The 14,833-nt window shown below is 48.4% G+C and overlaps 2 protein-coding genes across 5 annotated transcripts in view; one reads left to right on the plus strand and one right to left on the minus strand.

The window, feature by feature from the left end:
- Nucleotides 1–9,254, plus strand: part of LOC101757280 (pentatricopeptide repeat-containing protein At1g03100, mitochondrial) — a 14,876-nt gene extending 5,622 nt beyond the window's left edge. The window contains exons 3-5 of one of the 3 annotated variants that reach the window (XR_001393086.2): nucleotides 6,002–6,148; nucleotides 7,728–8,330; nucleotides 8,433–9,254. The gene's annotated coding sequence lies outside the window, so the exon portion shown is untranslated. Of the gene's footprint in view, nucleotides 1–6,001; nucleotides 6,284–6,715; nucleotides 7,272–7,727; nucleotides 8,331–8,432 lie in introns of those variants that run through there. The other 2 variants (XR_002675909.1, XR_215865.4) reach the window with 2 other exon arrangements.
- A 914-nt stretch (nucleotides 9,255–10,168) lies between these two features.
- Nucleotides 10,169–14,559, minus strand: LOC101757956 (type I inositol polyphosphate 5-phosphatase 4). 2 transcript variants are annotated; one of them, XM_004983144.3, is made up of 11 exons: nucleotides 14,151–14,559; nucleotides 13,924–14,023; nucleotides 13,506–13,580; nucleotides 13,292–13,379; nucleotides 13,081–13,185; nucleotides 12,473–12,991; nucleotides 12,179–12,314; nucleotides 11,864–12,054; nucleotides 11,654–11,762; nucleotides 11,267–11,415; nucleotides 10,169–11,122 (listed from the first exon to the last, which is right to left on the minus strand). In XM_004983144.3, exons 1-11 carry the CDS (start codon nucleotides 14,184–14,186, stop codon nucleotides 10,876–10,878), a joined length of 1,755 nt encoding a protein of 584 aa, XP_004983201.1. In that variant the 5' UTR covers nucleotides 14,187–14,559; the 3' UTR covers nucleotides 10,169–10,875. The 2 variants fall into 2 exon arrangements, 1 of the variants encoding a protein (XP_004983201.1); XR_002675649.1 differs by lacking the exons at nucleotides 10,169–11,122; nucleotides 11,267–11,415 and having other exon boundaries at nucleotides 11,864–11,998.
- Nucleotides 14,560–14,833: the final 274 nt, after the last annotated feature.

Raw genomic sequence — 14,833 nt, forward strand, 5'->3', positions numbered from 1 at the left:
CCACCCCCCCCCCACCCACCCACCCACTTTAGAAGAAGACTTAATCGGCTTTTACAAATAAGGACGATCCGAGACCTGGACAGCCTAGCCAACCTCCCTAACCGAGAGAGAGGGGCCCTTGGCTCCTGCCAAGGTCCACAGTTGAGCTTCATCCCTAGCCATGCTCAGCACAGTGGCAACGCTTGTGGCAGCCCCATTAAAAACACAGTCATTTCGATGCTTCTAGATGCACCAAGCACCAAGAATGATTAGGGAGTTTAGTCCTTTACGTGCATCGCCCCTAACAACTGCTCCCACACTTTCCCACCATGCGTCGAAGGATGATTCAGCGGCTGTCGTGGCAAGTTGGGAGAAGCCAACATGATGGAAGAGGGAGTACCAGAATTGCCTTGCAACCACACACCCAATGAGCAGATGTTGGATGTTCTCTTCCTCCTGATCACACAAGAGGCACTTGTCTGGGTGTTGAAGGCCTCGCCGTGCCAACCGATCAGCTGTCCAGTATCGATTGTGGGCAAGCAGCCACATAAAGAAGCGGCATTTGGGTGGAGCCCAAGACTTCCAAATCCTCTCATATGGTCTGAAATAAATGGCCCCCTGAAAGAGAACATCATATGCCGATTTCGCTGTATATTGTCCTGAGGTAGAAAGGCTCCAAATGTGTTTGTCCTGTACCCGACTTGTAATTCTACCTCAGAGATCACATCCCACAATACCACATACTCCATTAGAGCTTCCAAGGAAATTGAACCTTGAATATCTTCTATCCACCTCTGATTGATCAGTGCATCTAGAACTCCAGAACTGTACGCCTTCCTACTGTTCTCCTAGAGACCAAGGCATATACCTGTGGTGCAATATCCTGAATATTTTTTCCTGCTAGCCATTTATCTTTCCAGAAAAGAGTGTTGGCTCCACCACCAACTTCAGTGACCACAGCCATAGAGAGAAGACAATCCATTTCCTTGCTGATTTGGAGAGGCAGACTTGCCCAAGGTTTATTTGGATCAGACTTCTTGAGCCATGGCCATCTTACTCTTAAGGCTAGTCCAAGGGATTTTAGATCTGATATTCCTAAACCACCAAGTTCCCGTGACCGACACACTTTGGGCCAAGCAATGAGGCAATGCCCTCCATTTGCTTCCTTCCGCCCCCTCTAGATAAAGCCTCTTCTAATCTTGTCAATAGCTTTAATTGCCCAGGATGGCAATTCTGTCGCCATGGCCAAATATACCAACATTGCAGTTAATACATACTGTACCTGCACCACCCTTCCTGCACGCGTCATCAAGTCCGCTTTCCATCCTGGTAGCTGATCAGCTATTCTATCAATAACAGATTGGAATTGCTCCTTGGTAAGCTTTCGAAGAGAGAGTGGCAGCCCAAGATACTTGCACGGAAAGTCCAAGATTTCACAAGGCAGCAGGATCTGGATGAGAGTCATATTGTCCCCGGAGCAATGGATTGGCAGCGCATTACCCTTCTGCACATTGGTCTTGAGTCCCGAGGCATCCCCAAAGAGCTGGAGCATTCGCAGGGTCAAGGTGATATCCGCTGCTGCAGGCCGTAGAAAGAGGGCAACATCATCAGCATATAACAATATTCTATGTTGAATTGGCCTTCGGGACAGTGGCTGTAGGAGACCAGCCTCAGCGGCTCTGGTGACCACCAATCCAGCACATCCATGCCTAGGATGAAGAGCATTGGGGAGAGCGGGTCTCCCTGGCGAAGAGGACTTCGGTGTTGTATGATATCCCCAGGAATACCATTAAGAAGAACTTGAGTGGAAGAAGACGATAGGAGGCTACGCAACAAGTCACACCGCCGAGATCCAAAGCCAAGTTTTCGGAGCACCTCCATGAGAAAACTCCAGGATACCGAGTCGAAGGCTTTTGTGATGTCCAACTTGAGAAGGATTCTTGGCTGCTTTTGGGAGTACAGAAACCTCACAGTTTGCTGAACCAACATATAACTGTCCTGAATAAACCATTTTTTGATGAAGGCACTTTGATTGGGAGAGACCATTTCGTCTAGGCGGCTAGATAAACGGTTAGCTAGAATTTTGGTCACCAATTTTGCAAAACTGTGCACCAGACTGATGGGTCTGAAGTCCTTTACCTGTTCAGCGTCTGACCTTTTAGGAATCAAGGTGATGTAAGCGGAGTTTAGCATCCAAAGATTCCTAAAAATTCCCATACAGTATGCACGGTAGCCATCACGTCATCCTTAATAACTGACCAACAGGACTTGTAGAAACGCCCTGTGAACCCGTCAGGCCCTGAAGCTTTATCAGAAGGAAGTTGCTTAATGGTGTTCCACACCACCTCTTCTGTAAAAGGTATATCCAAGGCTTTAAGATTATATCCAGGGATGTTCAGCCCGTTGAGATCAATGGTCCTATCCCGAGTACAATCTGTACCAATTAGGTTAGAATAGAACTCCAAAATTTCAGCAGCCTTCTCCTCATGTGTTGTGATGGTGGGATCATCCACCCTCAATTTGGCAATGAAGTTCTTCTTTTTTCGGTGACGAGCATGCATGTGGAACAACAATCTAGTATTGGCATCTCCCTCTTTGAGCCGTCCAATGTGGGATCTCAGTTGGGCTACTGTCCGCAGTAGGGAGGCAAGGGCGAGAGCGTGCTTTTTCAGGTTGTTGCGCAGCCATAATTCATTTGGTTGTAGGGTGCGGCTTTCTTGGGCAATATCAAACTGGTGGATGATATCCTTTGCTAAAAGCAGTTGGGAGTTGATATGCCCAATTTTCTTCTGGCTCCAACTTTGCAAACCTCTTGCTGTTGCCTTGAGTTTCAGGGACAGAGTCTCCACAGGGCAGTGGCAGGGCTGAACTGAGTTCCAGGCAGTCTTGACTACTTCCATAAAACCATCCATGCCGGGCCAGAAGGATTCGAAGTGAAAGTGCCTTTTGCCAGCTAGGTTGTCCCTGAGACCAAGAATTAGAGGACAGTGATCTGAATTGTCAGAGGCTGCACTTTGCAGGGGACATTCAGGGAACATGTCTTCCCAATCCGGCAAGCAGAACACACGATCTAGCTTCACAAGTGTAGGATCAGCACTAGTAGAGGAACTAGACCAAGTAAACTTACGACCATGAAGAGGAACTTCAGTAATTGCCATATCATTTATCCATCTTCTAAACCTTCCCATCATAGCTCTGTTTAGATTTGTGTTGTTCTTGTCCTCATCTTTATAAATAAGATTAAAATCGCCTGCCACCATCCAGGTCCCTGTGCACTGCGCCCGCAGATAGCGCTGCTCCTGTAAGAATTGAACTTTTGCTTGATTGTCTTGAGGCCCGTAGACACATGTTAACCACCAGGCAGTACCATTAGGTGAGCAGAACTGAACCAAAGCACAATGTGAATCAATCCGGCTTGCACCAACAGGCCCAAGGAGAGATCTCCACGCAACTAGGATTCCTCCACTGGCCCCGACCGAAGGTAGAAAGATATAATTATTATCAAAGTCACTGCCTAGCATAGAGAGGATAATCTCCCTAGACACTGAATTCGTCTTTGTTTCTTGTAAACAAATAATATCAATTTTGGAAGAGTCCACAATAACGCGCACTGCATCTCTTCTTGCTAAGGAATTGAGCCCTCTAACATTCCATATCGTATATGTGTTGGATTCATAGAACAGAGAAAATAAGCGACTAGAAACAAACCAAAAAGCTTGAGAATCAAACCATACATTCCACTACCCCAAATGCGGTGTCATCTTCTTGAGGTGACCATCCGAAGATGGCAGCAAGAGCTTTGGTGTGCGGAGTCGCCTGGAGCTGCTGGAAGCACTTGGCATATTTGTCCAAGATCCTTTGGTCAAATTGTTCTTTTTCGTCATTCACCTCCAAATCAAGAGCTCGCATAACCCGTTTCTTCAGATGTGCAGGGCATACCTCTAGATTTGCTGCCTCCAGACCAGCTAGGCGGCGGCTTCGGCGAGGTGCCTCAGTAGGTGGCTGCATCAACTTCTTTCTTCGCTTGTTGATGTGTGGAATCGGCAGGAGGGCACCCGGCGTCTTGGATAGACTGTTGATGAACTCCGTCGCGAGGCTGCACTGGCGCACGGCGTCCCTGAGTTGACGATGACGCGCCTCCTGGTGCTGCCTACTCTGGGGGAATTGACGGCGAGCGGTGTCTTCATCTTCGGCGACGGCGGCGTCCATTATCATTGGCCGGAGGTGGAGAGGGAGGATCATCTTCAGAATTGGACGACCCGATCTGAGATACAACGATTGAGATAGGATACTTCAGGGTGTGCATCCCGGGCTAGTGCTCCGCCGCCAATGGAGGTTCAACAATCTCAAGATCCATCTCTACAGGGAAGTAGTTCGGGTTCGAGCACCAGGCCTTCTTCTGGTAGATGTCACGCCGTTCCGCGATGCTTGGATGCAAACCAACAATCCAGCAATACTCATTGAGGAGCAGCTCGGCTGTTGGTAGCTCCCAAGCATGTGCCGGAATGCCTCTGATTTCCACCTCAATGGCCAGAGGGAGGCTCGCCGCCGATGACTGAAGAAAACGCGTCCATTGCATGACGTGCAGGCGGGCTGAGGGGGTGATGATGGGTCTTCCGCCATTGTAGACGCGCTTGAGCATTGCATCAGTAGGCAAGATCAAAAGGAAGCTAGTCGATCCCCACGGGCGTAGGATTAGGCTTTCTTCCTTGATCTCAAACCTATTGGCGATTGTTGTGCGCACCAGCTCCACCGCGCCAACCTCGTGTCCTTTGATCATGGTGATGACCAAGGCGCGAGCAAGATCATCTTCTCTTCGGGCGATGCTAGCTGAGCGATCAAGAATGTGCCTGGGCTTCAGTGGGCGATCTTCAGCAATCAAATTACGATCGTCCTCACTCGGGATGGACTGAGAGAAGCCTTCGTTGCCCTCCTCCAAACCACCGCCGGGTGTCTCCGTGCTTCTCTTGGCTCTCGATCGTCGAGCGCGATGACGTCGCTTTCTTCCCTGAGCAGTTGTCGCGGCGTCCGCAGGAGGGACATCCGCCGCGGCCACCGGGGGCTGCTGGGAAGCCATCTCCGATGTGGCCACCGAGCACCAGGTCAGCATTGGTCGCGGACGAGGCACCACACGAAGAGCTGCCGGGCGCCGGGACGGGCACTGGCCGGAACGATGACCTAGCTCCCGGCAGACGAAGCACCGGGGCCTAGAGCAACAATCCGCCGCCCGATGTTTCAGGGAGAAGCAATTGAAGCATCTCCCCCGGAGATCAGCAGGAACCGCTCGACAGGGAGGAGCTTCATGCCGGTGTCGCGCCTGACGGGCTTGACGATTCTCCGCCTTCAACAATCCGTAGTCGTTCGGAGTGCCTGCTACCACGTGAGACCTCCGTGTCTTAGGGTAGAGGATGATGCGGGCGCCGGCCGTGGGGGGACCTGCAAGGACACGGCCGAGGCTCATGGAGCACCTGGAGCCTTCAAGGCCTCACCCGAGGTCGTCAGAGCCGGGATAACGACGGGGACAGTGCCGACGAGGAGCACGTCTTTGAATGAGGGAGAGGCTCCGTCGCCAAAAGCCCCAGAAGAAGGGGAATCGTCCCTCCAACGCTGGAATTTGGAACGACCCGTGGTGGCCCAGGGAGGAGCTTGAGGAGCCAAGCACGGACGGTGTTCCTCCGGCGCCGAAGAGGAGGGGATTTGGGTGGCCGCCATGCCCGGAGTAGGCGACGGCGTGAGGCTGGTGGAGGGGGGAGGGGGTGCGCCAGGAGTGGGAGGGGAACGGAACGAGGAGCCATTCAATCCAGACCGTTACAGGTAGTGTGTATTAACAACAAACTCAATACAGGTACATTTCTGTTATTTCTCTACCAACTCCACTCCAGTGATGTATCTTACAACATCGTTGTGCCAAATGGATTCGTTGTTTAATTTGTATCACTAGCATTTGCAAATGCCCAATATGAAATTTTCATATAGCAACAATATTAGTAGGATAAACTAAACCTCTGTTTCTTTTTTCCAGGCACATATATCAAGTCTACTTTGCTTCAAACAGAAGTACCGAAGTTGTAATGGGCTAATGGCTGAAACAATAACTTCCTCTATGTGGTGCAAGGGTGCTTGTTGATAAAGATGGTAGTTTGGTACAAGGGGTTGATTGATAACAAAGGTATTTATTTGTACGCTTGCTACCCAGCTCACACTTTCAATGCAATGTATCATCCTTTAGGTGACATGTTTATGCATCAGTATGTTATAAATGTTTTGCTGATGGTTTCTAATCCAGTCTATTATTTCTTTGGACAATAATCATTTAGTACCGCACTAAATCTTTATCTATAACTTGGCTTAGCAAAGGAAGATGAGAATAAAGTTATTTCAACTACTAGATCATTCACCAGTGAGATGCCTTAGTTCAGTGAAATCTCAATGAGCATAATATACACCATGAAACCATACACAGCCGTGGTGATTAAAGCACGTTGTAATGATTTGACTGCTATTATTTGTAATCTACTATTCAAGGTTCAACATAATATAGGCCACTTGAGTAATCTAGTGTAATATGTCATTTCTGTAGACAGTAAGCTTGCTTTTATAGACTTAGACCCATGCTGTTTTTTTTTAAATGATAACTTGGCTCAAGCAAAGAATGTACATTAGCACCTTTGCATGGTGGAAAGGAAAAGTCCAAGGTATAAAAGGATCTTGACAACTAAGTTACTTAAAATGCTAGATCATTCAGAGAGACAGGCCCTCGCTCATGGAAATCTCAGTGAGAGCTTGATACGCACCATGAAATCATACACGGCCGTGGTGAATTGGTGATTAAAGCACCTTTGAGTGATCTGACTGCTATTATTTGCAATCTTCCATTGGAGGCTCGATGTGTTATAATGCTACTTGAGTAATCTGCATGACACCACCATGCAATTAATTTTGTTCCCAATGGAACCATCGTGGTTTGAAGATTCCAGGGAGATACATGCAAGGTTCTTTAAAAAGAATGTTTGTTTGGTTGTAACGGCGAGATGATTGTGAAAGAGTAATGACAAATTGAGTGACCTACTGAACTTGATGCACAGAGTTAATCATATCAACTGCATGAGTACAACTTAGGCCTCCTTTGCATAAAAGCTCTACTAATCTGTAATCACGGTGAAACGTTAACCTGCATCTTTCGGATTGAACCTTGTGTGATTCTAGACAGTATTTTTTGTGTTATGTACAACACTGAATCAGTTTTGCCATCTTTCTTATACCAAATTGCTGTTAAGTTTACTAGAAACACTCTCCAGCGGGCAGGATAGTGTTAAGGGTTGACCTGAATTCACAACAGTAAAAAGCTGGAAAGTGTTGTCGGTGCGGATTCAGGTGCAGACGTGCACGTCAGAAAAAGTTCTTCGATGTTCGTGTGTGTGTGTGTGTGTAGATCATAGATGCATGGGCTGGATTCTGTCTGTCCCAGAGAGACCAAAATGCATGCTTCCATTGCCCTGCAGTTGATAGTATACAATGACTTGTCGTGTGTCATTCTCTCGATCATTTAGTGGGTTTAATAGATTTGATAGGTGCAATAGTATGTTTGGTTCGAGGGGTGGGTTTGTGAAATGGATGGGATATTCGATTTTGACTCAAGGGCCTCTTTTTTATCAGAATCGTTTGAGGCTCCTACAAACCAAGACAAGTACAACAATCTCACCTAGCTTTGATGGCTGCTAATGCTAATAACCTTTTCCAATATACAGTGCACTGGATGAGGCATCTGATTCTAGCTCCGAACCTAACCCCTCCTCCAAGGAACAGAATGGTTGAGTGCACTAAGGATGTCTTCTTATGTGCTCTAAGCACAAATTTCCTGTTGGACGCTAATTAAGCAGCTATGCACTAAGGATGCCTTTGGATACTCCATAAGGAAAATTAACAGGAAGGGTGTCCACCTTGTCTTTGGTTCAATCCAAAAGATATTGATGTGTCCGCTGTGTTATGTTGCCTCTCATGGAGTGGCGTGAATGTTCGCTGGCTACACGTACCAACTGATTGAAGTTGTACAGCTAAATTTGGTTTTTGATTTGTGCGTATGGAGCTGAGGAACACATACGCACATTGTTTTTTTTTTATAAGGCATACTCACATTGTTTGAACCAGAGCTGGAGAGTAGAAATCCACTTCTGCAGGACTTAAATCTTCACATGGAAGTACCTTTGTACTTGGAGAAAAGTATTAGATTTGAGCAGCAGAACTGGAGAGATTTAGAGCATGTGGGGATGAATCCTCAACTCCTCCTGAGCGTTCTCGTTAATTTCTCCATATATCTGGACCGTATGTAATTAGACAAAATGAATGAAGAGGTTAGAGCAGTACTCTTTTTTCTCGATTGCCTTCTTTCCACATATCCATGCATGCCCATGTACTGTTTGTAAATCTTGATTAATCTCGTCCTTTTTTGGCAGGCCGGTCCAGAGACGATGCTGCATGCATGTCAACTATAGCAAACAAGTACAAGCTAGGACTCTCCTGGCGACAGTGGCTGCTGCCTGTGGGCTAGGGCTCTTCTGCCGCATGCTCTGGAAGGTGATCAACAAGACATCGCGTGCCTCGGTATTCGGGCTCCATCAGACGGGTAGACGATGATAGCCACTTTGCTCGTCGATCAGTTCCCCTCCCAATCGTGCATGATGCGTGCTAAAGCACGCCGGGGGTGTGGTGCTTCGGAAAGAGCAGCAGCAGCAGCAGCCATAGGCACCCGGCCGGCCTGCGTGCAGTGCATGAGCATGACGACCTGAGGCACACTCCCCAATCATGAGGCCAAGGACACAAGCAATGAACCCCCACAACAAGGGCATGCAAAGATGTGGGCATGTGCCACATCATTCTGCACCATGCATGCCACTGCATATGCATATAATTGGCCATCAGAACTGAGACTGCTTAATTTGCAGATTAAGCTTCACTGGTATGCTTTAGGCTGGTTGATGTTGTGCCAAGGATGGCTACTAGCTTCTGGAGTTGTATAGGAGCTATATTTGGCGACGGCGATGGTGATGATCCATCCACGGATGGATCGAGGGTGATGGCGAAAGGATCAAGGGTCATTTTGCTTTACTCCAGTCACTTCCATGCCCAAAGGAAAGGATCTTAGCTTGGCCCCCATATGCAAGCACGCCATGCAGTGCACCGACCTATCACACGCTTTTATCGTCAACACACTCTGTCGACGTACACTAGCGGCGGGTGTGCCGCTTGATTGCAAGGCTTTTGAAACTTTTGGCCCATTGTGTGCCAAAGAAAGGAGGTGTTTTTGTTCAGTCACACGAAATGGATGTAACAATCAAATTGTGTACCACCAAATACACACACACACACACTTGACACTTCTTTTCAGGGAGCTGCTACGTAGCGAACACTGTATTCCTCGTGGAAAGACGTTCACGGTTTGCAAGGCTGACACGAGTGTTCATGGTTAAAGCGCGCCGTCTAGTAGACACGTTGGGACGCTTTTTGGTCCGTCGTCTCGTCTCTGAGATGTGATGGTCTTTGTTGATCTCTCGTCCTTCCGTCAGATCAAACTGTCCAACAAAGATCCCAGTGTGCGTGAAAAGAGAGGTAACAAACACGCACTTCACCTACAGTATCACATACATAGCTTTCGCTACAGTTTATCGCAGCAATCGGTTCAATCCAATTATCGTGGCAATCAGGAGAGATCTTCGTCTGTTCCCAAGAGGGCCTATCGCATAGCTTGGCTAAAAAAAACTTGTATATATTGATGGATGTAATGTAGAAAACTTGCTTCATGCGTCTGAATTTGATTGCACATCAAGATCACAAATTGGACGATCCCACACTTGCACCAGTACAGTACACTCTCAATGAGAGTTGAACATAATCGTCTGAAACGTCAGAATGCAAAAGCAAGAGTAGCGGCTCCATGATGGCTTTGGGGGGAAAACCGGAGAGAGGCAACAACAAATTAAACAGTCACTACTGCAGATCCCAGCACAACAAAGGGCCTCTGCACATTCCTGAAGACTTAAGGCTGCAATGTCACAGGTAGCCTTTTTCATCAGCTCACTGATCACGCATTGCCCCTGCCTGCAATGCAACTGTCAACGCATGATGGCCATGCATTGCTTCCACACAACCTTTTCCTCCATGCAGGGAAACGAAATGATTTGAGGACATTGCAGGCATTCATGACCTTTTTTTCTTTTACTGATTTCAAAACACAGCAAAAACTAGCTAGTATTGTTACAGCTAGGAATAAACCGAATACGGCCAAAGTATACAGATGTAGAGAGGAAAGGGGGAAAAGGAATATTTCCAAATTCACCTGGCCCTTCAAATTGAAGGGCCAGTGCTATGCTATCTATCTGCTCATCATCTTTTGAGCATCTCTCTCGACATTTCTCAGGTCAATTTTGTTTCTCTTTTTTCTGTCTCTAAGAGCCATTGAAGCTTCCTTCATCTTCCAAACTACTTGCAATATCTAATCTAACACTAGATGGAGACCTTCAAAAGAAACCATCCAGTGGCTCATCAGATGTCTCATTTCGCCACAGAGGCAGCTTTTGTGCATGTACTGGGTATTTACCTTGTTCGAACTGGTAAAATCTTGATAGCAACCTGAACCGTCAGAAAATTGCGATGCTGAAGTTCGAGATTTGCTTCTCTCAACTCAAGGTAAGTGTCTACATTAACAAGCTTCTACAACCATGAGAAGCAAATGCAGCGCACCAATCGATCAGTAGCAGAAACTTAGTGCAGATTACTCCTTGTCTGTCAACTCTGCCCTCAATTGTTGGCAAAGATAACTGGCATCGAAATCAACCAATAACTAGACGCAGTTCAGTTGAGGCATCTAGCTCAAGCTGTGAGTGAGTAGCATTGTCCATTTCAAAAGAAATTGAGGTCAGTATATCCATAATGATTGATCTCAGTGTACCCATATGAGTATGGCAGTAATTCTTCCATGTCCAACTGGGAGCTCCAAGAACTCATCTTCTGAATTCGGCTGTGATTGATCGATTCCACTTCTGCACTGAACATGCTGTAGACAGGTCTGTGGTCTGAGAAGCGAGACTCTCCTCGAACATATGAGAGTTGGCTAAGGCCCCTTCCATACCACAAAATGCGGTCACACCTGCATAAAAAGATACCGAATTTCGATAAATGTACAAACTAGAACAAACTTCTGGCAATTTAACTATAATTATATATCATGCTGGTGTTCGATTAAATGTACAAATTATGACAAAATTCTGGCAATTTAACTATAATTATATACCATGCCGGTGTTCGCTTCTTCTCCTTATGGTTTATGTCGTCTCCTGCGTATTTGTCAGAATTGTTGGAGTATTTGTAGGTTGGTGGGAAGTATATCCTCCCCTCATTCCAGCCAGGAAACACACGTCCGCCTCTTTGCTCACTCCTCAGCTGAAAGCACAAAAGTTTCACACCATCTCATCAGGATTGTACTTGCCTTTTACTTTGTCGAACTATTGACGCCTTGTAACATCAACGAAGCAAAAGAATGACAAGAGATAAAGCACTGGTTGCCAATGTCACAAGAAATCTACTATTGGAAAGAATTTTGCTACTTTTTCTATTACTCACGATCAGAAGATACGCATGGAAGTACATTGTGTCTACAAAGTTGTAGCTAAGCTCTCACCTGATCTTTTTCCAGCAATGCTTTCCAGTTACGCATCTCTACAAGCGCCTTCACTGATCGATAGGAAAGTGCGATGCGATAATTCAGATCCCCGAGCCAGATTATCCGACTAAAACAAAATGCAGAGACATGGGATGGCATTAGTACATTTACACAAGATATGCAATTGAAAGTTGCTACTGATGCACTCAGAATAAGGTGTCTGCTTACTCATGCTCCAAGATAGTTTCCGGACATCTCTCATACTGCCCACAAACCCTTGGGAACCTGGTCTTCCTCAAAATCTCCATTACATCGGAGTTCCTACGGTGCTCGTCACCATCTTTTTGACCTGATGTTAGATGACTGCAGACGAAGCAAAAGCTCGTTTGGTGCAATAACATGCTAATGGAAATTGAACCCTGAAAAACACACCAAAACCCTCTTATTGGATTCCAAAACGACCAGAACCAAACCAATTCTCTTTCTCTGATTCCACGTTTGAGTTGCATTGTTGTCAATTAATCGGGATAGAGTACAACTCACCTTGTTTCCAAGATAGCCCATTAATCCCCTCCCAACACAAGAAACCTTCAGATTTCTTATGTCATTCTTCATCTCTTTCCGAGACCAAATCATCAGGAACAATCCAACCATCTGCTTGCTTGCAACCAGGCAGTACCTAATCATCAAAATTGTACAAATAAACTTAACTAAATTTCATGAAAACAGCATATGTTTACATGATTTTAAAATAAATAGTTTTTCAGATAATACGAAGGAGAATTGCATTTTCCAGTTAAGAAGATGGCATGATCCACTGACTGAAATTGCAGGTACCTGGCAGGGCCACGAACTGATCCGCTGTATTCTTCCATGGGCGGAGCATTGCCGTATCCGTGCGACATCGGAGAGAACACCGTGGTCGGCGACCCGCCGCCATCGTCCTCGTCGTCGGACTGACCGCCGCCCCACCGGCAGTTGGCCTCGTAGTCGCTGGGCCTGCTGCCGTACATGACGCGATCGTTGACGCTGAAACGCCGCTCGAGCCTGGCAGGGCCGGGGCCGGCGAGGATGTCGCCGTCCGCCCGCAGGCTCCGGCTGAGCCCGGACTGGAACGACCGCCGGTGGAAAAAGGACGGGTTGTTCTGCCTCGACCGCTCGAAATCGGCGTCCATCTCCGCCACCGGGTACGGCGCCGGCGACGGCGTCTGCAGGCTCCCGCCGCCGCCAACGCCGCCGCTGCTTCCCGGCAGGCTGTTCAGGGTCTGCCTGACCAGCGACACCCACTTCCTCGCCGGACCGTTGTCCTCGGCGCCGAGGACGTTCCCGGCGTTCAGCGGGACGATTTCTTGGAACCTGCGCCGCAACCGCAACGGCAATCAGCCGCCGATCAATCAGGCTAAACAACGCAAGAAAAGAGAAGAAGGCAACAGAGTCCGGCGTACCCTAGGACGTAGATGTCGGCCGGCGGCGAGGAGCGGAGCCAGTCGTCGAGGCTGAGGGAGGCCGGCGGCGCGCGGCCACCTACATTCCACGTGGCAGCAAAGATCCTACCCTCACGAGTCACGACACAAGAGGAAGATGACATCACGCTCCCGGACGGAACCGATCGATCCAGTTCGTGGACGCACTCCGCGACATCGCAACAGGGCTCACCTGTAGTCCAGCATGACGGTGGCCTCGGCGGCGTCGAGGTCGATCTTGCTGCGCCGCGACCGCTCGTGGCTCCTCCGCGACGCCCTCTCTGGATCGGGAATTCCACGGCGTTGGGCAACGCGAGTCAGGAATCAGAGGTCGGGGCCGCTGCACGATTCAATCGCAAGCAGAAATGCGGAAACTTTTTATTTTTCTGCAGGAACGAATTCCTCACCTGTTCTGCTCTTCTTGGCGCCGCAGGAGTCCCTCCTGGTGAAGCCGCTATCCATCCAGTCATCATCTGCTCCACCTGCAGCAAGAACGGGTATTCAATTTGACAAAAAAAAAATCTAAGAGAGGAATGACTCATCGACGTTCGATTACAAAAACAGAGAATGATTAAAGAACAGGAAACAGGTACTGAAGTCTGAAAAGTTGAGGCCTTTGACAGTTTGACTAGCAGCAGCTGCAGGAGGACAGGACAAGGGGAAGGCAGGGGGAACAGTAGACGGAAGGAACAAAAGAGTGATCTTCCAGTGGCAGACAGAGGTAGGAGAGATGGAAGCCAGTGGTGGGCCCCACAAGAACACACACACCGAGAGACACTCCGAGAGGCCAAGCACCAAGCAGGTTGCAGCTATCAACTGACTCACCTGACCTCCCAGTCCCAGCTGCCGCAGCATCGGCGTGGAAGTCATGGGACTTGCCCCTGATGTTGAACCACTTCCTCACCAGGCTCTTGGACCACGATAGCTGCAAAATGGATCAAACGCAGCAGCAAGAAGAAGAACAGCAGCAGCAGCAAGGAGAAGACGGTCAGGTCAGGCAAGTAAACAAGGTTAAGATAATTGCAGGGATTCATGAGCAGTGAGAACTCCACCTTGCTCATCTTGCCGCCGCCGCCGCCATCCCTCATTGTTCCCCTTCCTCAGGGGGGGAGCACTCATGCAGCCAGGCCCGGCGATGGCTCTTGACCTGTCTCTTGTCAATGCAGGGGATGGGCAGGCCAGGTGAGGCTAATAAGGTAGGAGCCAGGGGTGGTAGAGACAAGCAGGGCACTGTTTGTCTTTCCGTGCACAGAGATTGCGATGTGATGGGAAAGAGAGAGTTGAGAGGGAGGAGCAAGAAGGCTGCAAGAGGGATTGTTCTGGTTCTGGGCAGGCAGCAACGCAAGGGATTTGTTAATGGGAGGGAGAGGAGGAGGACGGGGGGAAAGAGAAGACGGGGTCAGTCAGGCTCACGCCGGCCGGCCGCGGCTGGAATGGCTGGCCTGTGAAGCAAAGGGAGAAAGGAGGCGCCCCAGCCGAATGGCAGTACTCCTGCTGTCTCCTACTTCTAGGAGGTAAAGAGAGGCCTACTAGCATTTGCAGACACTGACAGAGAGCGAGAGTAAAGCTAGAGAGAGTGTGTGTGCGTGTGTGCCCATCTCTCTCTTCCCGTTCGAAAGTTTAAGCGTTTAGGACACCTGATTACTGATTAGCCGTCAAATAACAGTAGTCGATTCAGATTACCTGCTCAGCTGATGATCACGTCACAGGACAGCCCACGGCCACTGCGGCGGTC

Source organism: Setaria italica, chromosome IX, assembly GCF_000263155.2.
Source record: "Setaria italica strain Yugu1 chromosome IX, Setaria_italica_v2.0, whole genome shotgun sequence".
NCBI lineage: Eukaryota > Viridiplantae > Streptophyta > Magnoliopsida > Poales > Poaceae > Setaria > Setaria italica.